Source organism: Aotus nancymaae, unplaced genomic scaffold (genome assembly GCF_030222135.1).
Source record: "Aotus nancymaae isolate 86718 unplaced genomic scaffold, 86718_ANA_hifiasm-v0.15.2.pri h1tg000072l, whole genome shotgun sequence".
In the NCBI taxonomy this organism is placed as follows: domain Eukaryota; kingdom Metazoa; phylum Chordata; class Mammalia; order Primates; family Aotidae; genus Aotus; species Aotus nancymaae.
Genome location: NW_026988487.1, coordinates 829,678 through 843,692, shown reverse-complemented (window position 1 = coordinate 843,692; position 14,015 = coordinate 829,678). Strand labels below are relative to the sequence as shown.

Sequence of the window (14,015 nt, the reverse complement as noted above, 5' to 3'; positions counted from 1 at the left end):
TGATTTTTATATTTTTAGTAGAGACGGGGTTTCACAATGTTGGTCAGGCTGTTCTCAAACTCCTGATCTCATAATCCGCTTGCCTCAGCCTCCCAAAGTACTGGGATTACAGGCATGAGCCACCACGCCCAGCATATTTTACATTAACTACAGTAAGACTCAAGAGGGTTTTTTTCTGATTGCCAATATCCTGAGATTTTAGTAAAAAATAATCTCCACTGTGACAATTCCAAATGTCAATCAGTCTGAAGCCTGAGTCGCTTTGCCTAATAAAACTGATTTTATCATTAAAATAGCAATAATTGGCTGGGTGCGGTGACTCACGCCTATAATCCAAGCACTTTGGAGGCCAAGGCGGGTGGATCATCTGAGGTCAGGAGTTCAAGACCAGCCTGACCAACATGGTGAGACCGAGACCCTGTCTTTAAAAAAAAAAAAAAATAGCAATAATTGGTTGGGCACAGTGGCTCTTGCCTGTAATCCCAGCACTTTTGAGAGGCTGACCCGGGTGGATTACAAGATCAAGACCATCCTGGCCAACATGGTGAAACCAAGTCTCTACTAAAAATACAAAATTAGCCAGGCGTGGTGGTGCATCCCTGTAATCCCAGCTACTTGGGAGGCTAAGACAGGAGAATCACTTGAACCCAGGGGGTGGAGGTTGCAGTGAGCTGAGATAGTGCCACTGCACTCCAGCCTGGCAACAGAGCGAAACTCTGTCTCAAAAAAAAAAAAAATAGTAGGCCAGGTGCGGTGGCTCACACTCGTAATCCCAGCACTTTGGGAGGCCAAGGAGGGTGGATCACCTGAGGTCGGGAGTTCGAGACCTGACTGATCAACATGGGAGAAACCCTGTCTCTACTAAAAAAATACAAAAAAATTAGCCAGGTGTGCTGGCACATGCCTGTAATCCCAGCTACTTGGGAGGCTGAGGCAAGAGAATCGCTTGAACCTGGGAGACGGAGCTGAAATCGTGCCATTGCACTCCAGCCTGGGCAACAAGAGCAAAACTCCATCTCACACACACACACACAAAAAAAAAAACAGTAAGAAGTAAATAATTAGTAAACTCAATTTGAGCTAAGTTTTCTAACAAGAGACACTGAAAAAAGCCACTTGCAGAAGGTCAAAAATAAGTATCATTAATGTAAAAATACAAAACGCACAGAATATTGGTACGTGATGTTTGTGGCTACTAACATGCAATAAAAGTTTTAAACTACATAGGAATAATATGCACCTACCTTAAGACAGAAGTTACTTCTAGGGGTAGGGGTGGGAAGAGATGGATATGGGCTTTAGTGGTATCTGTGACATCTTATTTCCTCCAAAAACAGCATGTACAGTCTGATGCAAATGGGGCAAAACCTTGATATCTGTTTAATCTTATAGTGTGACTTTCTCGTATTTCTAAAGTATTTCCCAATTTAAAGTAAAATTTTAAAGAGATTACAAGTGACGAAATAAACCAATAACCACATACTTGTTGGTGTTAAAAACGAAATCTCTAAAATCTACAGAATTAATCTCAGTTAACAACAAAAGCTATTAGAAGGCTCAGTTCTTTCCCACTGACTCACATACAGATTAGAATAAGATTTACTTTACAATAAGAGCAGGTTCATTTATGTGGCAAAGTTCAGAGAAGCTTCACAGATAATTTACTACTCGAGACCACATTTACCTAGGTTGTATCAGTGTATCGGTAATCTAGAACCAGGAAGTTTGAAAAAAAAAAAAAGGCCTGGGTGAAAAGCCAAAATAGGTGGTACAAAGTCCATACAATAAAGCTCATACCCTTTACTCAGAGGAGAATCCAACAAATTCTCACATAGAATTTTATTTTTTAGGCCGGGCACAGTAGCTTACGCCTGTAATACAAGCACTTTGAGGCCGAGGTGGGCGGATCACAAGGTCAGGAGTTTGAGACCAGCCTGACCAGCATGGTGAAACCTGTCTCTACAAAAAATACAAAACTTAGCTGGGCATGGCAGCACATGCCTGTAGTCCCAGCTACTCAGGAGGTTGAGACAGGAGAACTGCTTGAACCCAGGAGGTGGAGGTTACAGTGAACCAAGATGGCACCACTGCACTCCAGCCTGGGCGACAGAGCAAGACTCCATCTCAAAAAAAAAAAAAAAAAAAGGTATTTTTTAGCCCAAACAAGCTTCTTTATCTGGCTACTAAGGCTTCTTCAGATGAAGTTCAGTAAAATAGAAGAGGGAAGAAATTGCACAATAGGCAGCGACAAGGCACAATAAGCAGTAAGAAGAATCTGAGAGTAAGAAAAACAAAACAACTTTAAAGAACAGATAGGGCCTGGCACGGTGGCTCATGCCTGGAATCCCAACACTTTGGGAGGCCAAGGTGGGTAGATCACCTGAAGTCGGGAGTTCGAAACAAGCCTGGCCAACATGGTAAAACCCCATCTCTACTAAAAATACAAAAAATTAGTGAGGCAGGAGAATTGCTTGAACCCAGGAGGCAGAGGTTACAGTGAGCCGAGATCGCACCATTGCACTCCAGCCTGGGCAATAAGAGCGAGACTCCATCTCAATAAATAAATAAAAATAAAAATACAAAAAATTAGCTGGGTGTGGTGGCACATGCCTGTAACCCCAGCTACTCAGAAGGCTGCAGCAGGAGAACTGCCTGAACCTGGGAGGTGGAGGTTGGTGGTGAGCCGAGATCGAGCCATTGCACTCCAGCCTAGACAACAAGAGCGAAACTCCATCTCAAAAAAAAAAAAAAAAAAATTAGCCAAGCATGGTGACCTAAGCCTGTAATCCCAGATACCTGGGAGGCTGAGGCAGAAGAATCATTTGAACCCAGGAGGCAGAGGTTGCAGTGAGCTGAAATTGCACCACTCCACTCCAGCCTGGGCAACAGAGAGAAACTCTGTCTCAAAAAGAAAACAAAAAGAACAGATATGAAACTGCTAAATTATAGTACATAGTTTGGGGTAACTTCTATGATTGATTGCAAGATTTTTCACATCAATGAGAGATGTTCAGAATAATGTCAAGTATTTAAAAAAAAGAAAACAAAGCTAGACTATAAGGAATTATAAAGCATAAAAAGATAATGTATTTTAGAAATATTTCCACTCAGATTAGTAAACCTTTTTTTTTTTTTTTTTGAGACAGAGTCCTCGCTCTGTCACCCAGGCTGGAGTGCAAAGGCACATTCTCGGCTCACTGCAACCTCTGCTTCCTGAGTTCAAGCAATTCTCCTGACTCAGCCTCCCGAGTAGCTGGGATTATAGGCATGTGCCACCACGCTTGGCTAATTTTTGTATTTTTAGTAGAGATGGTGTTTCACCATGTTGTCCAGGCTAGTTTCAAACTCCTGACCTTGTGATCAGCCTGCCTCAGCCTCCCAAAGTGCTGGGACTACAGTCGTGAGCCACAGAACCTAGCCATCACATTTAATTTCTATTTAATTTCTTTAGGCCATTTAGTGTTCTAGCACAATGCTAACAAATTATTCCCCACCCTACCGTTTTTTTTTTTTTTTGAGATAGAGTCTCCCTCTGTCCACTCAGGCTGGAATGCAGTGGCATGATCTCAGCTCACTGCAACTTCTGCTTCCCAGGCTCAAGCAATCTTCCCACCTCAGCCTCCTGAGTAACTAGGACTACAGGCATGCACCACCACACTCAGCTAATTTTTGTGTTTTGTGTGTGTGTGTATGTTTTTCTTTTGTTTTTTGAGACGGAGACTCACACCGCAACCCAGGCTGGAGTGCGGTGGCTCAATGTCGGCTGACTGCAACCTCCACCTCCCAGATTCAAGTAATTCTCCTGCCTCAGGCTCCCAAGTAGCTGAGATTATAGACGCCCCCCACGACGCCCAGCTAATTTTTTGTATTTGTAGTAGGGACAGAGTTTCACTCTGTTGGCCAGGCTGGTCTCAAACTCCTGACTTTGTGATCCGCCTGGGTTGGCCTCCCAAAGTGCTGGGTTTACAGGCGTGAGCCACCATGCCCGGCCCATTTTTGTATTTTTTTGTAGAGACACGGTTTTGCTGTGTTACTCCTGGGCTCAAGTGATCTGTCAGCGTTGGCCTCCCAAAGTGCTGGGATTACAGGTGACAGTCGCTGTCCCTGGCCTAATTTTACCATTCTTATTTATTTATTTTTTTTCAGAAGGAAGTCTTGTTCCTACTAAAAATACAAAAATTAGCCAGGTGTGGTGGCGGGCACCCATAATCCCAGCTACTTGGGAGGCTCAGGCAGGAGAACTACTGGAACCTGGGAGGCAGAGGTTGCAGGAAGCTGAGATGGCACCATTGCACTCCAACCCCAGCTGAAAACAGCGAGACTCGTCTCAAAACAAAACAAAAAACCTTCCCCAAAATAATTACACAGAAAATACAGAGAAAATGACCGGGCATGGTGGCTCATGCCTATAATCCCTGTACTTTGGGAGGCCAAGGCAGGTGGATCACCTGAGGTCAGGAGTTCAAGACCAACCTGGCCAACAAGATGAAAGCCCGTCTCTACTAAAAATACAACAAATGGCCAGGCACGGTGGCTCATGCCTGTAATCCCAGCACTTTGGGAGGCTGAGGCAGGCAGATCACTTGAGGTCAGGAGTTTGAGATCAGCCTGAGGTCAGGAGTTCAAGATCAACCAACATGGCAAAACCCTATCTCTACTAAAAATATAAAAATTATCTGGGTATGGCGATGTGTGCCTATAATCTTAGCTACTTGGGAGGCTGAGACAGGAAAATCACTTGAACCCAGGAGGCGGAGGTTACCGTGAGCCAAGATCATGCCACTGCACTCCAGCCTGGGAGATAGAGCGAGACTCCATCTCAAAAAAAAAAAATACAAAAAATACAAAAAATTAGCTAGGTGTGGTGGCGCGCACCTGTAATCCCAGCTATTTGGGAGGCTGAGACAGGAGAATCACTTGAACCCGGGAGGCAGAGGTTGCAGTAAGCCAAGATCGCATCATTGCACTCCAGCCTGGGCAACAAGAGCAAAACTCCGTCTAAAAAAGAAAAAAGAAAATATGCAGAATTTTGGCAAAAAATAAGTAATACAGGATTGACAATAACATCCATTTAAGTGCCAAATTTTTTGTCTGCCAAATAAACTATTATATCTGCAACTCTTCACTTAGTGCCAATTTAGTAATCTGCAACATGAATATTTTGTTAGTAGAGGCTAGGGGTTGGCTAGGATATCCTGATTTCTGGCCTTGAATGATAAACTTAGTTTCTCTGGCACGGGTAAAGTATCTCCATAAGAGAAACCCCAGCTGGGTGCAGTGGCTCACGCCTGTAATCCCAGCAGTTTGGGAGGCCGAGGCAAACGGATCACAAGGTCGGGAGATCAAGACCACCCTGGCCAACACAGTCAAACCCTGTCTCTACTAAAAACACAAAAAATTAGCTGGGCATTGGGGGCGCAAACCTGTAGTCTCAGCTACTAGGGAGGCTGAGGCAGGAGAACTGCTTGAACCTGAGAGGCAGAAGCTGCAGTGAGCCAAGATCGCACCACTGCACTCCAGCCTGGGCAAAAGAGCAAAACTGTCTCCAAAAAAAAAAAGAGAGAGAGAGAGAAAGCCCAGCCACTACACACTCATAATCATGAATAGCAGTCACACACATAAACTTACAATTCATTTTAATTAATTATCCACAAAGGGAGAGAATCAAAATATGAAATATCTCCTAAAGTCCACTGCTCTCAAGTATCCAGTGTAAAGGGAGGGAACAGGGAATGAAATTAATTTTGGCCTAGGGAAACTTCTGTAGGTCCATAATAACACATTTTCAAAACCAGCTAGATCACACTCACTTATGTGAAAGACAACTAATTTTTAAATCACTGATCGGCTGGGCACAGTGGCTCATGGCTGTAATCCCAGCACTTTGGGAGGCCGAGGAGGGTGGATCACGAGGTCATGAGATCGAGACCCTCCTGGTCAACATGGTGAAACCCCGTCTCTACTAAAAATACAAAAAATTAGCTGCAGTGGCACATGCCTGTAATCCCAGCTACTCAGGAGGCTGAGGCAGGAGAATTGCCTGAACCCAGGAGGCGGAGGTTGCAGTGAGCCGAGATCGCACCATTGCACTCCAGCCTGGGTAACAAGAGTGAAACTCTGTCTCAAAAAAGAAAAAAAGAAAAAATAAATCACTGATAATGGACTAATTCTGTCATCTTCTCCATCAGTCCACAACCCAGGTCAGGTTAAAAATCCACTAAATTGTCTGGGCACAGTGGCTCATGCCTGTAATCTCAGCACTTTGGGAGGCTGAGGTAGGTGGATCACCTGAGGTCAGCAGTTCGAGACCAGCCTGGCCAACATGGTGAAACCCCATCTCTACTAAAAATACAAAAATTAGCCAGGCATGGTGGCACACGTCTGTAGTCCCAGCTACTCAGGAGGCTGAGGCAGGAGAATCACTTGTACCCTGGAGGCAGAGTGAGCCAAGATCATGCCACTTCACTCCAGCCTGGGCAAAAGAGCAAAACTGCATCTCAAAAAATTAATTAATTAATTTTAAAAATCCACTACATTTCTAATACATAACCTCTACAAATACTCAGAACTTATCATAAAATTGTGCAGCTAAAGCAACCAAGCAACTTGCATGTTTTGTGTTACGTGATTCCAACTGTTAGGAAACTGATCCAATATCAGTTATAAATATAATTGACAGATATTAATTTTGTCAATATTTAAAAATTTCCACAAGATACCACCTAATGTGACAATTTAGATGTATTGCTCTAATTCATGGATTTCAAAAACATTAATATGTTTTTTTCTTCTTACCAATGTTAATTCCTCTTTTACCCTTCCAAACATGTCAATGAGTACAATTTAATAGTCCAATCATCCTTTAATAAAACCTGTTGGAATTCACTATTATGTCATCTTTGTGTTGCCATTTAGCCTGAAAAGAATTTCTGGAAAAAAAAAAAGTGCTTTGAAAAGTTCATGTTGGCCAAGCACAATGGCTCACGCCTGTAATGCCAGCACTGAGGTGGACAGATCACAAGATCAGGAGTTCAAGACCAGCCTGGCCAGCATGGTGAAACCCCATGTCTATTACAAATACAAAAAAATTAGCTGGGCATGGTGACGTGCGCCTGTAATCCCAGCTACTTGGGAGGCTGAGGCAGAAGAATTGTTTGACCCTGGGAGGCAGAGGTTGCAGTGAGCTGAGATCACACCACTGCACTCCAGCCTGGTTGACAGAACAGACTCAAAAAAAAAAAAGTTCACGTTACTTAAAAAATCCATTTATTTCCTTGCATCAAATTAACAAGTGTCTGCTAATATCTAGTACATTACGACAGGCTCCCTTAATCGCATAAACCAGTCTTCCACAAAAGTAGAAAAGAGGTAAGGAGTAACATGTCACTGCTTGTTGTTCTATCCCAATACTTAAATAAAACTCACTTCTTTAATAAGCAATTATTTAAAAATCCGTACTGTTTTCTGGACTTTTCCCAAAATATGTTTGCCTCCAAAATTTATAAACCCATTTTGGCAACTAACAGGGTAAAGAAACAAATGTTTTTTTTAATGTTAGTCTTTTCACATAATGTGAACTCATTCATCACCAGGTTCTCTTTCCCAAAGGTTTGCCAAGTCACAAGACACACTACTGTTTACAATCCCTCCCATCTGCCCCTTGCCAATATATATCAAACACTCTAGTCACTTGGCTTAAACCACAGTTTCCCAAATAACCTTCTCAAATTCTAATTTAGACCCAGGATGCATTGATTCTGATTCATAGTCTTAATGGAAAAATTTTAAATCAACTGATTTTCACTAAGTTCTGCCTTTTGATGCTGCCAGACTCTAGAGCCCTCTTGCTTTCACACCAGTGCCCCAAATGTGACAGCTATAGTTATCTGTCACAGATAACTAGAGATAACTATACTTTAAAATTCTGTACTTTTAGACGTAATTTCAATCTGAGTACCATACCCTCTTGGCTTTCAAAGACAACTACCAACATTCAATTCATTCAAGTACCAGTCTTCATTTCTTTCATTTCATTGCTATATACACCTTGTTCTTTAAAGTTGGAGCCTACTGATTTCCCCCCACCCCAGGCTACAGTAGGAAAATAAATGAAACGAAATATATTTACCACCATTCTATTTACAGATAACTATCAAACAGCTTCCATTTTTATTACAGGCTTCGTATTACATGGTATCATAAATGTCTATTGTTCAGGATGTTTGTTGGGCATCTATACTAACGGTCTCCAAAACCAAACAATACTTCAGATAATGCTGCGGGAAGAGGGAGGGGAGTATGATTCACCAAAAACTGCAATGAAGAGTAATGGAATATTTCCACCAGTGGTATATTACAACTAATAGCTTCCTTTCCTTCTTTTCTTTTTTTTTTTTTCTTTTTTTGAGGAGTCTCACTCTGTTGCCCAGGCTGGAATGCAGTGGCCGCGATCTCGACTCACTGTAACTTTCGCCTCCAGGGTTCAAGAGATTCTCTTGCCTCAGCCTCCCGAGTAGCTGGGATTACCAGGCGCCCGCCACCCCGCCCGGCTAATTTTTGTATTTTTAGTAGAGATGGGGTTTCACCATGTTGGTCAGGCTGGTCTCGAACTCATGACCTCAAGTGATCGGCCCGCCTCAGCCTCCCAAAGTGCTGGGATTGATTACAGGCATGAGCCACCGCGCCCAGCCAGCTTCTTTCAGAGGAAGGTACTGCTAAGCAACCATCACGGTGGCAATAAATCCACCAGCTTCGAAGGCTGCAAAACTAGGAAGATAGAAGGAAAAGCGGAGATGGGGGTCCTCCCGCAGCTTCTCTAGAGGTTAGGAGAGAACAAAGTCACTGCTGCACTGTCACTTGAGGGGAAGGGGGAGGGGGCGGATCATCTTGGAAACCCAGCCCCTGGGCTGGAGCAGGCGGGGAGAACTCAACGAGGCTGCCTGGGATTAACATTCTCGTTCTCACCCTCTCCCCGCTTCTAGAAGCTCCCCTCCTCGCTCCCGCGCGGCGGCCAGAGTCCCAGATGACCACCCCCTCCAATCTATCACCCGAGGGGTGTAGAGAGAAACCAAAGAAAGAACTGAGTCAGGTGGCTGAGGCAGAGCGGAGACTCCCATGACCTCTCCGTCCTCCCCCAGAACCCTCCAGCCTCCCCCGGAACACTATCAAGCCCAGAAGGGCCCGGGGCGAGGGGGAAGTACCACACAGGTGTGCTCGCCGGGGAGGGGTGCATGGGCCGGGCCGCCAGCTCCACCGCGCTCCCGCAGCGCGGCCCCAGCCCGAACCCCAGCCTCAGCTCTGGGCCCGGCCCCAACCCCAGCCGACCAAGGCACGCCGACCCCGGCGCCCTGAGGCCGCCCAGCCCCGACCCGAGGCCCGCCCGTCCGCCCTCCGGGCCGGGCCCCGAGTCCAGCCCGCGGGCGCGGCCTAACTGCTCGCTCCGCAGCTCGCCTCGGCAACCGAGGGTCGCCGTACCTGGGCGGCGGCCTCCAGCTTGCCCTCGAAGGTGAAGTCCAGCAAGTCGGGCTTGAGGCAAAGGCTGTAGTTGATGGGGGAGACATCGGCAGGCAGCCGCTCGAAGGGCCTCTTCTCTGGCATCGCGGCGAGGCCCAGGCTGTGGAGGCGGCGGCGGCGGCGAGAGGAGCGGCTGAGGAGAAGGAGGAGGGGAGGAGGCGGAGGGCCGAGGAAGAGCAGGCGGCGAGCGAGGGAGGGGGCGGCAGCTGCCAGCCACATCCACCGAGCGCGGGCGACCGCCAGAGGAGAGCGACCCGGGGAGCCTGGGGGGCGGGGGAGAGACCCAGCCGGAGCACTAGGGGCCGGGAGGGAGGCGGTGCGGGCTGACTGGCGGGCGGGCTGCCTACGGGGAAGGGGGCGGAGGGAAGGGGAGGAGGGCCCTCAAGGAGGGAGGGAGGGAGGCGGTGGCGGCTGCTGCGTGCGCGGCCCCGGCAGGCGGGCGCGCCCCCGGGGAGCGCGCGTGCATGCCGAGGCAGAGGGCGGAGCAGCGAGGGCGAGGACGCGGCCTGCAGGGCGGGAGGGCGCAGGGTCGGTGGCGTCAGCGCAGAGCGAGGAGCGGCTCTGGGCGGTGCACCTGTCGGCGTGGCTCTGGACAGGGGGCGGCCTTCCAGCTGGAAGGAACCGGGAAGGGCTTGATCAGAGGAAGGAAAGGCGTGAGGGGCTCCTGGGCTGCCTCGGGAAGTTGAAGCCTACGCAGTTGGTCAGTTCGGCCAGGGTCGCATGTACAAAATACAAATTACAAGCAAAACCCCAAACTAGATTCTGCCTCCGGTCAGCGAAAAGGCGTGACTTGAGTCTTTGAGTCTCTTTGGCCTAAATTCCTGTTATTTTAAGTAGCAAGTTCAAAGGATAATTTGGGATTATAGGCACGCAACACAACGCCTGGCTAATTTTGTATTTTCAGTAGAGACGGGGTTTCTCCATGTTGGTCAGGCTGGTCTCGAACTCCAGACCTCAGGTGATCCGCCCACCTCGGCCTCCCAAAGTGCTGGGATTACAGGCATGAGCCACTGTGCCTGGCCCAGTTTTATTTTATTATAGTCCATCTGTTTCTCAGCTTCTCAAAATGTTATTTTCATTATGTCTGTTAAAGCAAATTTCATTCATAACCATTTAAGGCTCTCCATGAACTGTCCTTACCATTTTCCCAGACTTGTTTTTTCTTACCCTTTAACATATATTCTCCAGTCTTAACGAGCTAACCAGTTTAATGCTTCGCCCTTACAGCTTGCTCATTCTTCTCTTTTCTAACATTGCTCATACATTGTTGCTGGAATTACCTCCTCATCTTTTCCGAAAACTGGGGCTCCTCCCTTCCTTCAAAACTCACCTTTTCCAGAAAGTCCTCATTGACTAACTCCACCCAACTCTAACTCTTCCCATCAGCTCACAAGTACTGGCTTTTGCTGACTTATTTGTACTTATTCTATTGTTCTGTAATTGTGTTTTAAATTTGTTTTATATGTGTATCTTTGCAAGATGTACTACTGGCAAGAGCTTGTTTTCTAATTCCTTCATTACTCTCAGTACTGGACCCTGCACAAAGTACATCTCAATTGTTATTGAGCTGACTAATCAATTAACCAAGAGAGAATATTTTACCCAGTCTGCAGCCTTTCCTGTATGTACAAGTTGTGTGGCCCATAGAGAAACTACGTGAACCTAAGACTAGAGACAACTTTCTTTCATAAAATCACAGAAAAGATTAAAAACAAAACATGGCTGGGTGCGGTGGTTCATGCCTGTAATACCAGCACTTTGGGAGGCTGAGGTGGGCAGATCACTTGAGGTCAGGAGTTCAAGACCAGCCTGGCAAACATGGTGAAACCCCATTTGTACTAAAAATACAAAAAAGCTGGGTGTGGTGGCAGACACCTGTAATCCCAACTACCCAGGAGGCCGAGGCAGAAGAATTGCTTGAACCCAGGAGGCAGAGGTTCCAGTGAGCCAAGATCACACCATTGCACTCCAGCCTGAGTGACAAAGTGAGACTCAACCTCAAAAAAAAAAAAAAAAGCCTATTATTTTCTTTCTTTTTTTTTTTTGGTGAGACATCATAGTTTTGCTCTTGTTGTCCAGGCTGGAGTGCAGTGGCAGGATCTCAGCTCACCACAACCTCCACCTCCCAGGTTCAAGTGATTCTCCTGCTTCAGCCCCTGAGTAGCTGGAATTACAGGCATATGCCACCATGCCTGGCTAATTTTGTATTTTTAGTAGAGACGGGGTTTCTCCATGTTGGTCAGGCTGGTCTCGAACCGACCTCAGATGATCCGCCCACCTCGGCCTCCCAAAGTGCTGGGATTACATGTGTGAGACACCGAGCCTAGCCAAAAAAGCCTATTATTTACTTAATGTGATAATGGTCTTCATTGCAGGACTGGTAAAAGGTTGAAGTAAAGGATATATAGAAAACAAATGTAAGTCATCAAAAGAAATATTGCACAGCAAAGAGAATGTAAAGGAAATTGGATTAGGGAGCCAAAATATTCAGGCAGAAAGAAGAGAAACCCTGGCTGTGGAACATAGAGAAATATGTGGAGAGTTTGAGAGACCATTACAAAACCACCAAGTTACATCAAAACAAAGCATTACAGTTACTATTTAGCCTCCCTGACTTAGAAATTATGGCCTTCAATGTCAATTTCAAGCATACAAATTATAACTCGAATTCCACTGATATGTGTCTTACCTGCGGAATATGGTGAAGGGGTTCCAAAAGCCAGGAACACAAAAAGTCGGAGAACAATCCATGGGAAGTGATGCCATGAGATCCCAGCCTTGACTCTTCTGTAACTTAAAATGGCTGTTGAAATGGCAGTTGGAAATGTGAGTAGATAGAATGCTGCCTACCCATCCTGTGTTCTTCATGAAAGGAAAGTAGATTAATTTCACATGCTTTAAAATGTCTGCTATACTGATGCATAACTTAATTTGACATAATAATAAGTGATAATATGTGAGCTATAGATTAGATAGATTGATTGATGGATAGATACATAGTTGTATTTATTTGGGGATAGCAATATGACATTATGCACATCAAAATGTGGCCAAAGAAAGGTCCTATCTGGTCAGAAAGAGTTTTATTTTTCTTGGTATCTTTCCATCAGGAAGTTGAAAAAGTTAGACATTTCCACCTTTCTCACTTCCTTTGTAGCCCTTTTTTTTTTCAGTACTTCTGCTTCCCTTTTCACAACTGCTTCTGCAGGTCTGTTTACCAATCCTAAAGGACTGACAACTGCACGACCAAACCTAACCCCTTTGTTGATTATCTTCAAACTGAGATGACCTATTTGGCTATGTCCTGTTATGAAGGGTTAGCCACCAGGGTTTTGCAGAATATAAGTTAGGGAGCCAATTCGTATGATAGCCAATACCCTCTGCTGCAAACAAGAAGGCGTATGTCTGTGTCTGATGCGTGGGTCTCTGGAATGCTACTATAACATTTCTCCTGAAATCTCAAGTCTGTCTGTCTTTCTTTTTCTTTCTTTCTTTCTTTCTTCTTTCTCTGTTTCTTTCTTTCTTCTTTCTCTTTCTTTTCTTTCTTTCTTTGTTTCAGATGGAGTCTTGCTCTGTCACCCAGGCTAGAGTGCAGTGGCACAATCTCGGTTCACTGCAACCTCCGCCTCCCGGGTTCCAGCGATTCTCTTGCCTCAGCCTTCCAAGTAGTTGGGTCTACAGGTGCATGCCACCGACAGGTTTCACCATTTTGACCAGGCTTGTCTCAAACTCTGACCTCAGGTGATCCACCCACCATGGCCTCCCAAAGTGCTGGGATTACAGGCATGAGCCACCGCACCAGGCGAAATCCCAAGTCTTCAAAAGTTACAGTGTTCTGGAGCTGGCATGCTGGAATTGAGTTTGCAATGATGTTTGCCTTGATGTCAAATCCAAAAAAATCAGCATGAGCTCAGGTTGAACCAGACCAGTGGAGTAGCCAAGAAGATTAGAAGTCTCAGCAGCTTGGCAAGTCAGGGGGCCTCAGTTTCTCCACCCTTGGCTCTGTTTCTGTTTGCTTCTTAAATCCTTGAAAAGAAGAATTGACATCAGAATTAGTCCTCACCCAATATGTAATCCAAGGCCCAGCAAAGAGAATAAGCTTAACCCAGGTTATGGGTGGGGTGAAGAGAAGAGACCCAAGACATCAAGGCCTGCTAATCTGGCAGAATCACATCTCATGGGGTGTGATTTTATGAGAGCAATTTGCCTTGGAGTCTTAGCCACATAAATAACTAAGGATAAGAATCTTCTGCTGGTAGCCTCCCTACAGTTTGAGAGAGCAATTTGCTTTGGAGTCTTAGCCACATAAATAACTAAGGATAAGAATCTTCTGCTGCCAGCCTTTCTACAGTTTGCATAGGAGTCAAGATTAATAAATACTTAAAAAGTGTAAGGAGAACTAAAAATTGGCTTGTGACCTGCTTATTCATGGACTGAACCAAAAGTCATAGTGTCCCAAATAAACAAACAGTTCTAGAGCTGAAGAGAAACCATAAGGTAAG

The 14,015-nt window shown here is 45.6% G+C and overlaps 1 protein-coding gene across 1 annotated transcript in view; it reads right to left on the bottom strand.

The window, feature by feature from the left end:
- The window catches only part of NPEPPS (aminopeptidase puromycin sensitive), a 101,551-nt gene extending 91,636 nt beyond the window's left edge, over positions 1-9,915 (bottom strand). The window contains exon 1 of the mRNA XM_012451894.2: positions 9,475-9,915. Within this exon, the coding sequence (XP_012307317.1) occupies positions 9,475-9,732 (258 nt within the window). The 5' untranslated portion in view covers positions 9,733-9,915. The remainder of the gene's footprint in view (positions 1-9,474) is intronic.
- Between the last annotated feature and the right edge of the window lie 4,100 nt (positions 9,916-14,015).